The 18419-nt window shown below is 38.2% G+C and overlaps 1 protein-coding gene across 6 annotated transcripts in view; it reads right to left on the minus strand.

The window, feature by feature from the left end:
• The window catches only part of KLHL32 (kelch like family member 32), a 206472-nt gene that overhangs the window by 57949 nt on the left and 130104 nt on the right, over window positions 1-18419 (minus strand). For 4 of the 6 annotated variants that reach the window (XR_010916570.1, XM_067530050.1, XM_067530051.1 and 1 more), the window contains exon 6: window positions 2004-2219. Coding sequence is in view for 3 of the 6 variants with exons in the window: in XM_067530050.1 (XP_067386151.1) it covers window positions 2004-2219 (216 nt within the window). In the remaining 3 variants the exon portion in view is untranslated. Of the gene's footprint in view, window positions 1-2003; window positions 2220-18419 lie in introns of those variants that run through there. The other 2 variants (XM_067530052.1, XM_067530056.1) reach the window with 2 other exon arrangements.

An 18419-nucleotide genomic window follows, 5' to 3' on the forward strand; every position in this document is an offset into this window, starting at 1 on the left:
TTCTGCAAGACATGGGATGGGGATTTGTCAAAGTCAATGAGCACTTTATTACAGGGAGAGTGCTCAGTAATGAACAATTCAGCAATTTAATGAGATTCTGTAGATCTGTCTCCAGCCTGTCCATCAAGTTTCACTTCTATAAAGCACCCTGACACTAATCCTCTGGCATACCCAATCTTCACCCTGGGCTGAATATTAGATTTTTCCATGGTATATTGCATTACCACTATAACCTTAGCAAAAATGATGAACTTAACTACACTTGAGGCAATATAGCTGGTCTGATTTGATTTTCCTCTATTGGGTTGACTATGAGGGAATTACTTATTTACTAAGATAAAGCAAAAATAGTTTCTTATTGCCTGCTGAATGCCTAAATTGGTAAATATTTATGTGTGTCTTTTAATTCATTCTGGAGAACCAGGAATAAAATATTATATATATATATATATATATTGCCTGCAGCAGAAAACTAGTTTAAAAAATTCTACATAACAGCATTAGTAACCTTTAGAGAGGCAATTATAATAATACTTAAATGGACAGTGTAGAGTTTGTCACTCAAAAAGAAGCACATTGCCACTGCTGTACATGGCAGTATCTGCAGTGTGACCTGCAACATGGTTATATTTGCCCCATGGAGGGTCCACTCTACTGTAGCCCAGGCCATTAAGAAAATCTTACCTAGACTTGTCCCATAGGGCAAGGGCAGTGTCGCAGTACCAGAGATCTAAGAAATTCCACTTACTAAACTGGAACTGGCAAATATGGGGAGAGTGCATAGCTATACCACACTGACTGGTGCCTTCATGCTACTTACCACAGCTTGGCTTTCTGCAGCCTCTCTCCTACATAAGAGAGGCAAAAGCACAAAAGCACGTTGCTAAGCACTTACACCTCACTGTGAAGTGATAATGGAAAGCAAATGCGCCAGTTAGCAATACCCCCACAACCTCACTCATCAAATCTGCTTTACTGAGCAAGGGAATGTGGGGCAAGGACTCCAGAGTACCCCCCTTTTTTTTTTTATAAAAGAGTACAGTACCAAGGGATCTCTCAGAGATGGGCAGGAGGGAGTCCAATTTTATATTTCAATTTTAATGGAAATAGCATTTTTGGAAAAGACTCCATGTTCTACCCTCAAAATCTGAGAAATAAATCTGTGCAGGTATATGTTAGCCACTAGAATAAAGGACTGAACTTTATCCCACTCTGCCTTGGTAGTTTGAAGAGCTTTGTTCTTACATAGCACTGTTCATCTGCAGATTTCAAAGCACCTTACAAAAGAAGATAAGTATCATTGCCCCCCATTTTAAAGTTAGGAAAACTGAGGCACAGAATGATAAAGTGACTTACCCAACATCACCAAGAATATAAATAGTTTATTAAGAAAGCCATGAATATAACTCAGGTCTTCTGACTACATGTCCTGTCCATTAGTCCCAAGGTTCCTCCCTTTTTAAAATATAAAAAGTATTCTCCGAAACAGTTTTTTTTTTTTTTTACTATTTTTTCCTACCCTGCCCGTCTTTCCCCCATATTACATGAAATAAAATAAGAAACAAAATAGCTGAATAAATAATAAATATTAATAATAATAATGAATATTACAGATGTTTGCTTCCATTACATTTTTTATCTATTTCCACAGATTCACAGTAGGATTGTTTCCCAGATTTTTTTTTTTTTGGTAGCAAAACATATTTATAGTATGTGGCTATGTTTCTTTAGCATTAAGCTATTAAATAACACTCAGTGTTATCCCACAATGTTGTAATTTTCTCCTGTTTACATACTAGACAACACAAGTCAAACAAAAAGTCTTCCAAATGAACTAATTGCATTAGAACAACAGATCAGATCCTGTATTATCAGAATCAAGTTTTTTCCTCTAATGTTTCCATGAGTCTTTAATCATTTTAGTGTTTCCAGAACCTGCTCCAGAAGAACAGTTTTTCCTGCTTTTACATAATGTCACAAATTACACTAACTGATTTCCTTACCTGCCAGATTTGCTCTTCGCTAAGGGAAGTGAGTCGGTCGCTCTTCAGGACCTCTCGAAGGAGACAGTATGGGAGAGCCAGGACTTCCTCTGGGTGACTCTTCAATAGTTCAGAGAGGTTTTTAACTAAGAAATCAACCACTGCCTTCTCCAGCAAAGTGAGGTTAAAGAGGTCAGCGAGCTTATACAGGTCCAAGTAATTAAAGCTATTTAATTCCTGGGGGGACAAAGCAAAAAAAAAAAAAAAAAAAAAGTGTCTCAGAAAAAAAGGCAAAAGAGAAATTGAGGGGGGAAATGTGACTTCAGACTGAGGATCATGGTCTGGCACGTGTGAAAAATGCATGTGCAAATATTGTAACTGCATGTGCAAATTGGGCAATAGTGCACAATAGAGGGTATTCAGAACTCATTTATGCTGAAATTGCTGGATATATGCATGCAGCTGCAGCAACTGTAAGACATGCAGTTGTATGTGGCCCAATAAATAAACCAATGTGTTTCATAGCATATTACAAGAACTGACAGAATTTAACAGATATATTTTTTAAAAAAAATCTTTCCGTTAATTAAAATGCTTTGTTAAAGAACAATTGTTTGCTCATTATTTATTGTTAATTATTTCATCTGCCTTGAAAAGTGAACTGCAAGCACTTCCATAAATAGGATTTCAAGCGTCATTGTAGTTTCACCATAGACTTCTGTTTTCTATGCTGAAATCATGTTTCAATTTACAGATATATCATCAGTGAACTAAAACAGATTTGACTTCACCTCCTGCAGCAACAGTATCCTGATTTGTTGCTTCTTCCTCTAGAAGCAGAAAAATGAACACTGACCAAAACTGTATTAAACCAGAGCAAAAGTACTTTCTAACCAGTATCAACAGATCCTAAATCTAAAGGCCCACATTTTCAGGCTGGCATATTGCTGCAAATATTTCTATGTGGACAACTGAATACATAATTTTAGATTTCATACTTTTCAAGATCCAGATCATATCTTCATCTATGTTAGTAAAGCACCTAGAACCCTGGGCACTACCACAAGCTAAATAAATAATATAGAAAATAAACAATAAAGTTATATTTGTACCCACAATCAACTTCAGGTACTATTTTGGCAGGCACAGTTTGTGCCCATAAAAAGCAGGACTTTAGAAAATGAAATGCCTGAAGTGCAAACATGAGACTGTCTAATAATGAGAAGTAAACAGTAGTGGAACAAAAGTCTTTAAACAACTCAAAACCACATCTCAGTGTATGGTGAATTAGAATAAGTGAGACAAACCCTTGTTGTAATTAACTTAGATGGACTCCCTAGGCCAAAGGTCCTAACAGAACTCAGTCACTGTCCAGCATTAAATAGTGTTAAACAAGGCTTGGTATACAGAGAACTCAGCCTGCTTAGTGGCAAACCATAGCAAACGCACCATTAAAAATCCTTTTAATCTTTCATTAAAGATACAGAAAAGATGGGGGAAAAAACCCAGTTAAAGCATCTGAAATATAACGTATTTAAAAGGTTTTCGTTTTAACATTTTTTGTTCCCTTTCTCTTTAGATGGAGAGTTTTTCGAAGGAAAAAGCCCTTGTTCGACAGTATCTTAGATGGTATTAAAGATGGTAATAACTGCCTTTTTGGGGAAAAGAAAAGAAGCTGGCTTGATGGACTAAAGTGGTTGTTGTTACTCCTGTCATTAAAATCCAAAACTGTCCTTCTGGGGAAAAGAAAATAAGTTAGTTGAGATGAGCTGGAGCTGTGGTTGTTGCTGTTGTTCAAGTCCATTTAATCCAAAGTGCAGTTTGGAGCTTCATCTGGATTGTTCTCTCCGACCCGAGCTGGTCAGGACATCCCTCAAGATTAGGACAAAGAAGGTCTGGAGTCCCAGGAGATGGTGGGGTGGCAGCCATGATGGTGAAGCTTGCTCCACTAGTCTCCCTCTGTTCTTTTGGTTTTTTTCCCCCCAAAAATCTCAGTCTTTAAAGACCCACAAAGGGAATGGTGGGTGGAATCGCCCATCCCCTCATTATTTTGTCCACCAATTAGGCTTACTATCCGACACCCCAATTTTGGTTCCTTAAGTTTTGGCTCTGCCTCACCTGTTTTTAACAAGCATAATTCCAGCAGTCCTTGGGTGATGTCAACAGGGCCTTTTTGATTAAGATTAATCTAGGTTCTCTGTCTGGTTTTCTTGAATTATCCCCATCACCATTTGTTATTAGTTTGTTATTATAAGGTTATTTGTTATTGGTTATTATAAGGTTACTGGGACCTGTTTTCAACTTACACTCATTTTTCACAGTTCAACTCTCAATTAGGGTAAATGTGTAAGCCCAGTTTATCACAGCACTCCCTCATTCTCCTTCCCATTCCTATTCTTATCCATCTGGGCAATAAAGGGATCAAAACTATACACAGTACTTCTAAATAATAATGGGCCAAAGAATCTGCTCACAGCACAATTAGAGGGGAATAAGACAGACACTCCTGGAACAAAAGCTTAAGACAATGGAAAGCAAGCAGAGACTTCACTGTATCCTTCCCAACTTTGAGAAAGGCTGAGTTTTGGAGAATGGTAGAGTCAGGAAGCAGTTGCTCTACAAGACTCACTCACCTCTAAATCCTGTGGATATGTGGACAGAAATCCAAACGGGAGTTACTGCTGCCTGTTGTAGCATTAGCTCCCCACATGCACCTTCTATGCCACACACAGAAGGGACTAATATGTAACAGAGACTGGTAGTACATTTCCTCAGAGAGCTACGCTGCCATGGGAAAGAGAGGCTAGAAAGCAATACAAAGGATCATGCAAACCAGGTAGAGAACCTAGAATCCTGGGATTTGCCCACAGCTCCTTGGGCTAAACAGTCTGGATGTACACCCTGCATTCTCACTGTGGCCATAAACTTCAGCTTCCTAAGGATAGAATAGTGGAAACTCTGTAAGTGATATGGATAGAGCACGGTCAGCAAGAGCAACAAGAGCAAAAATGAATATATATTATTTGAGACATTGGAGTGACAAAGGACCCTAAATAAAATCCATGCAGAGTTTTATCTGCTTTTGTGTGTTTTTGCTCTTTGTTCCAGTTTTTCTTCCTCTCCTAATCCCTGGTTTTCTCCCACAATTTACTGCTCTGCTCCCTGCTATCACCCCCTCATTGTCCCACTCCATGTGCAAAAATTACAAGAACTCTTGTCAGTTTCACTCTGCTGCTTAGTTAGCACAGGAAGCAGAGCAGAAAGGAGGAAAAGACTAAATTACCTGAATTACACTTGGCTGCTCTGCTGGATGGACTGGCAGAACCAAATGAAACTGACAAGAGATCTTGTAAATGTCAATTTGCTGCTCTGCTGGCACATAGAGTGGAGCAGAAGGGAAGATGGAAAGGAAGAAGAGAATCTCCAGAAGGTTGTGGGTGCTACCCCTGGGATAAAGTCTGCTTTTTCAATGAATTCAGTAGTTTTCTCAATGACTGGTGTGCATTGCAGGTGGCCAGAACTTTGTGGAGATGGGAGACTGGGGGAAGATGGGGTAAGCACACACTGCACCTGTTTAAAATATGTTAGAACTGCTTCTCCAGATAACCAAATTCTTTTTGGGGCTCCCATTGCAACATGCCCCCCACATCCTCTAGCTAAGGGCTATGTATTGAAGGCAAATTCTAGTCAGATCTATTTAAGTTGCTACATTCTATACAGAATCTCTTCCTTGATTGTTAAAGAATCAAGAGCTGAGGTTTATGTGTATTTATAAAAAGCACTCAGGGCTTGATCTAGACCCAAGAGCCACAGGTTTTCTAGTAAATCATAGGATGTCCCCTCCACTCCATAATGAGACAGTTGAGGTGAGGACAAATCCTCCCCCCACTACAGAAGGGTAGGACAGGAATTCTGCAAGTTGAAACTCATGGCATTTCTTGTCTCCTACATGGTTATTTCCCATACAAGAAATGATTTTGCTCTTAGTCATGGGGAAACAGAGCAAGAGTTTACAATTTTTTTGCACTTCTGTTCCCCAAATCAACTCATATACTCATTAAAAAGACAATGGGATTATAGAAAATCTTTGGCTTTTACAAGAAAAAATATTCCATCGTCAATTAAATATTTGGATTTTCAATGTAATTAAAAAGAAAAATTTAATTTTGATATAAATTTCTTTTTGACAGATTGCTGGGATGTTATTTGATGACTAATTAATAAAGAACTTGACAAAACATTTTAGAAACTGAAGTGGTCACCATTAAAATATCCATATTTGCTAGCAAGTTATCACAGCATGGTATCTGAGATGTGGCAGTTATTCCTTGTTCTCAGAGTAGGGAAATTGTGCTTTCCCAGATACCCACTGCTGACAATTGCTGACCTGTAGTGAGTACTATGAGTTCCATTTCCATTTATTTTTTTAAATGGTCTGTACATATATAAATATCTTACAAATATTTAGTCATTCTTGGATCTCTTTAAAATATAGAGATAAATAGAATGAAAACTTACATTCCAAAGACACTTCTGACAACCCTAAGCATTCGGAAATCAACAACCAATTACCTAAAATCATGAGATTTAAAAATAAATATATTTGTGGTTGTTTTTATTTGCTTTCTGTTTTTGAGCATAGAGGGTTAATATGTACACGCTTTTGCCTGCAACCATGAGGCTTAAAACATTCAGTTGTGTTTTTTAAATGAAAGCTGGATTTTCAAATAATCAGATGACTTCAGGAGCAGGGGCTTAAAGAAAACGCTAAGCAGCACAAGAGTTGGGATCAAATTGAGAGAGTTGGCAACTTGACAACAGGCATGGCTATACTGCAATAAAAGACCCGCAGCATGGCCATGGCTGGTTCAGGTAAGCGGACTCAGGCTCTCACAGCTAAAAATTGCAATGTAGCTGTTTGGGCTTGGGCTGGAGGCTGGGCTCTGAGGCCACGCGAGGTCTACACTGCTATTTTTTGCCTCACAGCCCAAGCCACATGAGTTTGATTGTATGTCTACACTGCAATTAAAAACCCGCAGCTGGCCCTGGCCAGCTGACTCCAGCTCATGGGGCTCTGGCTGTTTAACTACAGTGTAGACATCTGGGCTCAGGATGCAGCTCGAGCTCTGGAACTCTCTCACCTTGCAGGGTCCTAGATCCCAGACTACTGCCCAAGCCCGGATGTCTACACCACAATTAAACAGCCCCATAGTCCGAGTCCCATGAGCCCAAGTCAGCTGGCATGGGCCAGTCATGGGTTTTTAATTGCAGTGTAGACATACCCTGAGTCAACTGGCGCCAGCCAGCCAAAGAAGGCTAGGATTTAGGCCCTGATCCTGTAAACACTCACATATCTAATTTCAAGCACATGAATTACCCAACAGAAAACACTATTTCTATTTTCTAGGTTTTTATATGGTCACTTCTGACCATGGTAGCTGAGTTAAAAGGGAGAGGAGTAAGAATGTACTTAATGTAAGAATGTGCTTTGTCCTTGTTTAGTAGACTTTGCTGCAGAAGGCAATGTTTGCAGCCTTTGGAACGGATTCTTCCCTGATTGATGGAATGGCAATCACAATCACAGCTAGGGAGCCAATGGCAATTTGGTACAGGAGCTGTCTAGGCTGATGCAGGTTTGAAACCTGGATTCCATGTGAGACACATTTTCTGTAGATGCCAGCTCTGGGATATGCATCTTTGTATATCACAAACGGCACTGTAGGCCCTGCTCCACATCTTCTGCGATATTGCCACCCCCATGAATTGAGGCAAGGATGCAAGCAATGTATATCAAACTGAACTTTGCAGAGTTTTGCACTTTTGTCCTCGTTTAGCGGACTTTGCTGCAGAAGGGAATGTTTTCAGCCATTGGAATGGATTCTTCCCTGGCTAATGGAATGTCAATCATCCAAAAAGAAATTGAAGAGGCCTGAGCTTCAACATATTGAGTTCTTCTGTAATGGATAACTTCATTTTTGGAGGTTAGCAATAAGGAGAGTAAGATCAAGCACTTGTGACCTGAAAATTAACTTTCCACCAAAGAAAGGTGAGCCTGATTGAACACCCAACAGAGTCAATGGAAAGTCTCTTATTGATTTCAGAGTGTATTAAAACAGACCCCAGGTGGAGAAGGTGCAGCCTTCTGGACATTAGATGTCATGAGTAATGCTGGTCAAGAAATTATTTATTAGCTGAACAAAGCAAGGCCTTACACTCAACTTTATGGCATTTTTCTGTCTGAAACAAAATTTTTGAATGCTGATCAATTCCAAAATTTCAGGGAATCAATGGGCAGAACCTTACTGATTTTGCTGAAAAGCAGAGGGGGAAAATGCACAACACACAGAGCCCCTTGTACCTGGGTTATCAGAACCATAACCTTCGACCAACTCTGTAACTGTCTACAGATCAAAGAACTGGTTGATGGCAGTCATCAATACCATCCAGCATAACAATACCTCCATCTCAGCTCATAGTTCCAATACAATTTAAAATGATGACATCCTGTATGACTTATCTCACAGACAGAAAGAAATAAGAATGGTGGGGGCAAGGGAGCAATGGGGGTTCACACAGAGCCCCTGGCATGGGGGAAGGAATGGAGGAAGGGTTGCAAAGAGTCCCTGAAATAGAGGAATAGAGAGGCACACAAGGAACCTGTGGAGAGGATGGAGGAATGCAATTTAATTTTTGTGATGAAATTTTCATTTTTTCCAAAAAGTATTTTCCATGGGGTTGGGGTTCAATGGAAAATTCTGAACCAGCTGTAGTCAAGAGTCACCATCTACAGATTGAGCATAAACTAAGGGGGCTCAACAACTTGCAGATACCGATTAGGGATTTTTGTCAATTTTTAACTATTGGGCTTCAGCAGAATGCTGACTCTTCCTCAGAATAGGTCAGCTTCACCCAGAGGCTGAATCAATCACCTTCCAGAGGCTTGATGGCTTAGAAGACTACCAATATATTTAAACAGATTGGGCCTCTAAACAGAAATATTCACTTTTGACTCCAGAAGGTCAGATTTGGCCTTTATCTTTGAACTTCACAGCCATGGAAGCCAGTTTATCAGCTTTCTCAAACACAAATTATCCAATTGTCAGACCAATCACTTGCTCATATCAAAATTATACCGGTACCGCACATTGCTATCCTGCTGATGAAGCTACAGGGCAAAAATGTCATGCTGAAATTGTGCGATGTATATTACTGATCAGATAATCCATCTCCAAATCAGTGATAAGGCTGTAACAAACATATGAGCATGGCAGAGTATAGAAGCCAGTTGCCAAAGTTGCTTTTTTTTTTTGTATTAGAAAATATATATAGTAAAACAGAGTCACAATCAATACATCTGGCTTCCTCTGAATACATTTCCAAACTAAATTCTTAACTGGATGAAAACCTCCAGATTAACAAATCAATGAAGTGTGCATTCTCTGAAAGGGTCTACCCTTTCAAATCTATTGGGATTGGGCATAAACTAGTTATGACTGCATTCACTTCCAAAGGCTTTTGTTTGATTTACAATTAAATGACAAATTATAGTTTTGAAATAGCAATTGCATAAGTTTAAAGGACTTATTGCTTATAATAAATATTATTGATTTGTATTACAGAATACGGTCCTTTCATACTATTAATTAAAATAATATTTTTTAAAAAGTATTTAACACATAATTGAAAGCAGCAGGCATATATTATGTAAAAAAGAATATACGTTATATAAAGGTTATATTGTTATATTTTTGTATGGACAGCTGAAAAACAAAGTAAAATAGAGCACACAAAGAATTAAAGAAAAGCAGTAGGGAAAGAAAGAGATCCAATGTTTTGCTAATGTGATCTATATTATTTTGGTAACCCAAATTCAGACTAAGAGTATATAGTCCTTATTATTGAGTATAAATGGTTGGCATGTTGCATAGTGAAAATGAACCTCATTAAATAAATTAATCAAAATGTTACTCAATGTCTACCTGTAAAATGAACTTGTGTATTTAGATCTATGCATCAGCTTACTGTTCTTTACTACTTTTTTTTCCCCCAACTTTGCTCTTTTTAGTAGTGAGTGAATCCATCTTACTGGGCTTCTATGTTATTAATATCAACCTTTTGGCTGCCAAAGCAATTGAATAATGAGCTCACATTTAAAATCTTAGTTTAGGGGGAATACAAGAAAATCAATTTTTCAAACAAATGTGTCCTGAAAGAAAGATATTATTAAATGTTTACAGTAGACTACGTGATACTAACTGCATTTTATAGCGGGATAGAGAGGAGTGTCAAACAGGAGAAATAATATTTAGAAATATTCTTTTTCTTTTAAATTCACCTTTATTTCATTTATACTTTTAAGAGTAATTGTATTACACAAGCCACAGACAAGGATATAAGTAACAGATTGATATATGAGAGTTAATCATAATCAAGTGCACGCTAGAGTACAATATACCTCTAGTCCTATGCTCTGTTTTATAAATAGCAGAAGAAGCACAAGGAGAACTAAGGGGAGAGACTGCATTTCTTTATGACCTTATTTGAAAGATAAACTCCTTGGGGAAATACAATTTATTCAGATTATCAAGACCCTACTGTGCAAATCTACAGTCTGGGAGCACACTACAGAGATCAAAAAATATTTACTTTATTCTGTTGGGTATAAAAGCTTTTAATGAATGCATAATTACAGAAAATGTGTATACAGCTTTAGAAATTCCATTGCTGAGCCAAGCCATTAATATCCAAGGCATCCTACCCAGTTGTGACTCCACTTATTTCCTATTTGGATTACAACACAGTTATAAATCAAGGTATTATGTGACTACTCACATTGGTGCCACAGAAAAGGATAGCTTTGTATTATTTCCCTTCTGTAAAAAGAGATGACAACCAATGACTGAAAGCGAAAACATGTCTTCTAAGATTGTAAGTCCTTAGGGACAGGGGCCCTGTCTTCATAATTCTTTGAACAACACCTAGCCTTGATCCTGATTGGGGCATCTGGGTGCTATAGTAATATAAATGTTAAATAAAATAAATAATAAGTAAATGAATGGTTAAAAATGTAATTCTGGTGTAAATCAAAATAGAAACAACATAAATAAGCTATTTAAAACTTAATGAGATCTGTAACAAGGCAAAAATGCATTATGTACTGTACTACAGTGAGAAATTTAGTGGATAGTTTCTCTTTTTAAAATAAAATAATCACAGAAGAGGAGTCAAATTCTGCCATTTCACACACAATGCAACATTATTAACTAAAACTCTGATTCTACAAAGACTTATTCACATGCTTATCTTTAATGAGACCACTCAAGGTTGAAATCCATTTTGTACCTATGAACTTAAAGTTGAACATATGCATAAATCTTTACAAGACTGGGGCTTTAGGCCTCATTCTGAAAGCCTTGCTCATGCTGACCATATGAGTAGTCCCATTAACCCATGGCAGTAATTCTGGCAGAACTAGGGTCACACTAGGATAGTAAGGACAGAATTTCCAGGGTGGTCAAATTCTCCAACCCTCCCCACCCCCCCTATATATATATATATATAATGGCATAGACTTAGATACATAGATATAGGTTTTTTTCATGAGTAGATGAATGATAACCAATCAGCGGCTGAATGTATACACATATTCTTGTAGACTTAAGGGACAATGTCAATTTGACTTTCTTTTAATTGACTAATTTTACAAAATTCAATTTATTAGTAGAACATGCTTTCAACAGCATATCCTATTTTTTAAAATTCCTATTTTTTAAGAGTGTAAAGGTGATCTGCATCTCTGCTGATGTTCAGAAGGGTGTTTTGAGCTAGGCCCAAGAGCAGCAACATCAAACAGGCTCAGACCTGCTTATTTCCCTCCAGTTATTTTCTTTCACACTGTGTTTCTGTCAGCTGCCTTTTTGGTTTCAGCTTTGTTGTCGCTGTTGCTACTCTTACAAAATAGGGGGAAAAGAGGATCTGTGATCTCCACTGGCAGGGTATGAAAGTGGTGTTATCATCTTAGTCCATCAGACCGAAAAAGCAACTGACCACCAACAAAACATTGAAACTGACTATACAGGAAGTGCCACCAAATGCACAAGGTAAACCAACTGAAAAAAATAGAGAAGAAATGTTTCTCTCTCTAATCTCTCTCAGGTACAATAATGCCAGAAGTTACTTGCAAGAATAGGTGTGTAAATTTTCAAGATGATGGTTTCTGTCCTTTTAAATGACCATGACTACAGAGATATCCATTCATTTCTGTTGTATATTACATACATCTATTTCAGAAAAATAATGTGAATGCAAAATTAAGATTGCATAGTTCAACATTTTAGCACATCGCATAATGGAAGAACAAAGGTTGTACAGCAATGTTAACATGGCCACAACATTTATGCAGTGTTTTCAATTCCTGTTTATGTTTCTTGAATTTCAACTCCAAAGTGAGTTGGGCTGTCCTGGGAATTCTGCATGTGTGCCTGGCACAAAACCTCCTCGGTCAGGAGGTTTCACATCACAGAGGAGAATTCCATGCAGAATAATGCTGGTCATCATTACTTTGCACAAGAAAAATCCTTCAGGATCAAAGTGGGTGCTATAGCAGAGGCCATCTCTTCCATTGCCTGCCCCTTCTCACACTCTCAGTCCCAGACTTTGGGAATTCCCAAGCACAAAGAGAGTGTTTCAGGAGGTTTAAAGAGCTTAAAGATTTTGTAAGACTTGAGAGGTTTCCTGCTCTCTGTGGATGCATCATGATGGAATGATTTGGTCCCTACTCCTTACTCTGGCAAAATTCCCAGAGTTGTTCATGGACCTTAAATACATTTTTACTTCTGACCTGGCAAAACCAAAACAGTGATGGGAGAGAGCTGAATCCTATCTTGCCTCATTTAGCATCAACAATCTTGTTAGCTGACTTCCAATTACAGCATCTTTATTAACAGTGTTATCAAAGCCATAGTGTTTTAAAACTCTACTGAACCACGTTATACCCCCGGTCTCATGGTAAATTATGTTTATAATCCTCATTTTAAAGACAGGGAAACTGAGCCTAAAAAGGTTAGGGCCCAAATTTTCAGAAGTGGCCACTGATTTGGGGCATGGAGGAGGAGTCTTAGTTTTGGGATGTCCAACTTCAGAAGCCTTGGGTTTGACTTTCAGCAGTGCTGAACACTCAAACACTCCAACTAAAGTCAATGGGCGCTGTAAGTGCTCAGCATGGCTGGAAATCAGGCCCAACACTGGGCGACAGAAAAGGAGGCACCCAACATCAAAAGCCACTTTTTAAAATATAGCTAGACGTGACTTGCATAAGTTCATACTGGAAATATATGGCACAGCTGGGAAAAGAACCTCCATTACCCAGCTCACAATCCCACACCTTTACCACAAGCCCATCTCCCCTATTAGATACCAAGTGCATAACATAAATGGCAAAGTCCACTCTAACTCATTAAGAGTTAACCCTGAGGTTGCCATTACTTAGACCAGAATGGGTCAATTACTGTATTTTAAGACCAAATTCTGGCAGGTGCTGTGCACAGGTGCTGACCAAAAAACCCGAGGCCAGAAGTACATCTGTGGGGTACAAATTGCACACCCTATTTCAGGATCCTCCCAAAATCCACAGAGCCCTCTTTAACAGGAACCATGGAAGCACATTCAAAGGAAAGACAAGACTTGTTTGCAGAAATAGGTTCTGTTTACAGAAATTAGGCTGGACATAACAGCTATACTTTTAAAAAGACTAGAGCTGGTTGAAAAATGAGATTTCTTTCACAAAAACTTTAGTGAAAAATTAGTCCCTTTTTGTCAAAATTTTGGTGAAATATTTTGTTGCAATTTCAAAATTTTCAATATTTCAACCATCTCTAAAACTCTTATCAATAGCTCGTCACAGTGGCAGGTTCAGTTAGATTACATGTATTTTGAAAAAGAGGGTGGGATTAATACAATGCAAGCTGAGTATCACTCTAATCACCTTGCTTATATGTTTTATCCCTTTTCTACAGCCTTCATGAGTTTGTTCATCTATTGAGACTGTACATTCTGGTCCAGGGCTGGGTAGTCTGATCTGTTTGTATAGCACATAGCCCAATGGAACCCTGATCCTGACTGGGGCCACTGTGCGCTGCCTCAATACACATGGTAAATAATCATAATAATCTAATGTGCAGAGAACCATGCATCACATATTTATACACACACACCCCAATCCAGTAATTAAACCTCCACTGAACTCCCTGAGCAGATTGCTCCTGCTCCCAGCAGAAATAATTTGTGCAGGTATTGTGGTGGGTGTAGTGCCGGAATAGAAAAACACATTAATACTGCCTTTGAAGTGTATACTATGGGCCCAAGACTCCTAGCCCTTGATGCACAGATCTCCCTTTGAAGTCAATAGGTGTTTCATGAATAAAGTGTTTTCAGGACTGAGACCTCATATGTATGTATTTGGGTAGCTACAATACTTTCCTCACATTGGACAGAAGTGTTTAGATACTATGATGACAGGGACCTAATAAACACATAATTAGATTAGATATGGCTCAAAATAAATATGGGGGAGAGTTTCAAGGCACAAATAGCTGTTAGACACCTCACTGCCCTCAGTGACTTGGAAAATCTCCTCCTGAAATACTTTATCCCATATTTTAGAAATGTAGTGAATAGCTTGTTACCACTGTCTCTCTGCTCCAAAGAACATTTCAGTACCATATAAAAATTACACACACATAATACGTGGGGAGAATTCCATATTTTTTCCCTTCTGCTTGAGACATATCTACTTCCCTGTTCTTTGACATCAACAGTTTGTATGTCATAATTGTTGTATGCATTGTAACCAAAAGCAAAATGTGCCCATCTAGAAACAATTAGGCTAAGAGCAGACTTAGTTCTACAAACAGAGCAGAGGTACACATCTTTACACATCCAATGCTACATGTACTCCCCAGTAAGCTAGACCTAAATTCTGTGGCAAGTTCCATAGGTTCTGTAACACTCTGCTACAGCAGATGGGAAATTCCGCAGCAGCTTCATGCTTCATTTAAATTAATAAGCAGAGGTTTTGAATGAATTAGATATGAAAATGGGGGACAGCCGGGGCTTTGGGCATCTGGGTAGCACAGGAGACAGTTTTGGATTGTGGAATAAACACGTTAGCTGGCTGTGTCTGCTAAAATAATCAGTAATGAAATAATTAATATTGATATTTAAATTGTCATCTTTAAATCTGAGCATTAGAAACCCATTGTAATGAATGCGGACAGTTTACACATCACAGAGCTATTGTTCCACATTAGCTAAAGACTCATGAAGACCAGACTGCGTAGAACATTTTGTTCTGGTTTTCAAGTTTTCTTCACTACCAGGCTGGATAAAAATGTCTTCTTTTTTTCTTTTCTTTTTATTAATAGAAGCTTAAATTCTGGAACACAGATCTGTAGCAGGAGATGAATTTCCAAGGCAAATTCTACTGTCATGTAATTGTGGACAGTACATGGCACTGTCTATGTCTATACATACTACAGATGATGGATTGTGATCAGACACTCTGACATTTACTATTACTAATGCAGAGCCATGAAAAATGCTCAACACTGGCCTTTCTAGTTAAGAGTTTTCCCCTCTCCTTCTTGCCCAGGAAATCAAATATTTTAATGTAGAACACCCATTGTTTAGTATATATTACAATGCAACTCCAAAATTGGACATTTCTTTTTGGGGCTTTTATTTTGCACTTCCTTTTGAACATTTTGGCCTTAGTATTTTGTCATTTTTATTTATAAAGCACCTCCTCTCCTTTAAACATTTATGGTGCTGCACAGTTAAAAAAATAACAAACAGCAACAATTAAAACACCAGAAAGTACATTATAAAATGCAAAGACACCAAGTACACAAGAGTTTCAAGTTTAAAAATTCCATGCCATGTAACTAGAGATGGGCCAAGTCAAAATCCCTAAATACAAATACCTCCAAATGTTCTAAATCCAGATCAAGTTTTGTGGAGTTTGGGTCCATCTCTACAACTCAATAAACAGACAAGACCACATAGTCCCTTCTATTAATTAGACAGTGAAAGCAGCATAAGATCTAAAAGGCTCTTTTTAATGTCTGTCTTATACTGGGCAAAACATTCTATATTGTCCTGTATTAATCATCTACTTCGTAAGGAAAAAAAGAGGAATTTATCTTTCAATTTTAACCAGTTTAGTGTAAAGAAATGAAACACAGGGGTCAACTAACAAGCATCTGATACTTCAGAGATGGAATCTGATTCCAACTCATTCATTAGCTTCCTGAGGCCCACATTCCCTTCAAGTTCCTAGGTTTACAAATGATTTATAGTAACTGTTTTGGTAGCTTTGTGGCTTTTCCATACTGGCAAAGATTTGAGAACCAAAGTCCTTTCATTTTTCAGAAATATCTTTGCTACAATGGCTAATAACAACTGGACAAATTATTTCTATCAAAAGAAACTTAAATAAAATGTCCCCCCGTTTCTTTACAAGAGGTAAAAAGCTCCATAGATCTGGTACTTGTATTCCTGTTCTCTCACATTACAGCTGTAAGTCTCCTCTTTCAGGTCACGTCTTCCACATAAAAGTGCTAAACTAATGCCGCTTAATGACAAATTAATGTCCATGAATAAAAAATACACCTCTAATAGCATAGAGTAATTTGCCATTACAATATCATCATTGGACATGCCCCTGGTTTAATACGATGTATTTAATTCATAACTTAATGAGTGATATATAAAAAGAGAGAGATGAACCCTGCAATTACATTTATGTGAGTCTGTCACCTTATTTGTAAAACCTTAGAGTCATTTACATTCAAATTAGAACAAATGAGTGATTTCACAAAGTGCAGTGATAAATGACCATTGCTGCACAAGACAGAACTGTATTTCCTGTGAAAACATTAACAGTTTCCTATTATTTGTTAAAGATTACAATGCATATTGCCCAGCGTTGTGTGAATAATGACTTTTTTACTGATTAGGTCAGAAGACTAATATGGAACAAAATAAATAATTTTTCTTTTAATTTTTTCTGATTTTTGCTTTAATTCATCCACTCGACAGAGATGGACTCACACTGCCATCTGCTGCCGAGGAGTGGGTACCGACAGCACCTGCTGGGATGTTTTAAAATAAGTTCAATCATTCACCATCTCAGTATTCTTCTCATACAGTCAAATGATTTTTCCTATCGGATCAATGTATCTGGGTGTACATTGTGAGACTAGCTGGTAAATGTAGAGATACTACCTAATTATAAGTAATATGATTTGCATGTGTATGTGTAATTTGCCCTTTTTGGTTAGGAGAATGTAACAGCTAAAAACAGGGAATACATGTAACTGTGAAACCTTGGTGCTGGTCAGATGGTGATAAGAGCAAAAAAGAATTGTACATGATGACCCTAAACATTCAGGGCCTCAATTCCATCAGGGTTTACACCCACATAAAAGCCCATAAAGGGCCCCAAAAGGCAGGAAACCTCCAAGAGGCAGTTGTGGCAGCAGAAAGCTCCTAAGGAGCAGGCAGCACTGGTTAAAAAGAGGATGTGTCAAAGGCAGACAGTGCAGCACCAATTCAGTGCATTTCCTCCTGTTAAGTTTGCGGCACAAACCAAAATTATTTCCTCTTCCTGACAGAAATCTCTGAGGGAAGGTAGTGACAAAAACATTGCCAGCCCCGCCACTTGGGGCACACAAGGCCTGGTAGCACAAAGAAGAGTAAATTGTATGTCCCTGCACCAATTTTAGGTGAATCTGGCCCTCCAGTCCTGCTATCACTATTAAACCTAAGAACTGTACCCCATCCCTCTCAATATTATGTACGTCAGTCAATGATCATAATTCACCTCCAGATTTTTTCTCCCTCTCCTCCCAGTGAGGAACTAAAACAATCTCCTTGTCTTGTGATCATATTGATCAACTCCAAGATGAACTTTAAGACACACAAAAATGCTCATTTTTTACTATGTTTTATGACAATATAGTCAACTCATTGAAGCAAAATATGCTGATGGTCTGGTTTTACACATTAGCAACTGCTGACTTTTGTAATTTAGTTACCAATACTAGACGACACACAAGTTATGAAAAACTATGCAGCCAGTGTCAAAAGATTTGGAAACTTCTCCTTTCATTTTTACCGTATTAATAAAAAAACGAAACCCAAATGTTTTAGACCATGATTGAGGTACATCCTGACGGGTGGAGTTAATGCTCTAGGCATAGACTGTCCATCACCATGAGCAGCCCATGTAGGTCACTGGCAGAGGCATAGCACATCACAACAAAAAGAGGACTCAGATCAAATGGGTATGTCATACTCATTTTTCCACACGTCTAGCAGTTGAAAAAGGGAGGAGGAAGTGAGATGAGTGGAAGGGGGGCACACTATCATCACTCTGCC

Source organism: Emydura macquarii, unplaced genomic scaffold (genome assembly GCF_026122565.2).
Source record: "Emydura macquarii macquarii isolate MOO-44397 ecotype Brisbane River unplaced genomic scaffold, CSIRO-AGI_Emac_v2 contig_3019, whole genome shotgun sequence".
Lineage (NCBI taxonomy): Eukaryota > Metazoa > Chordata > Testudines > Chelidae > Emydura > Emydura macquarii.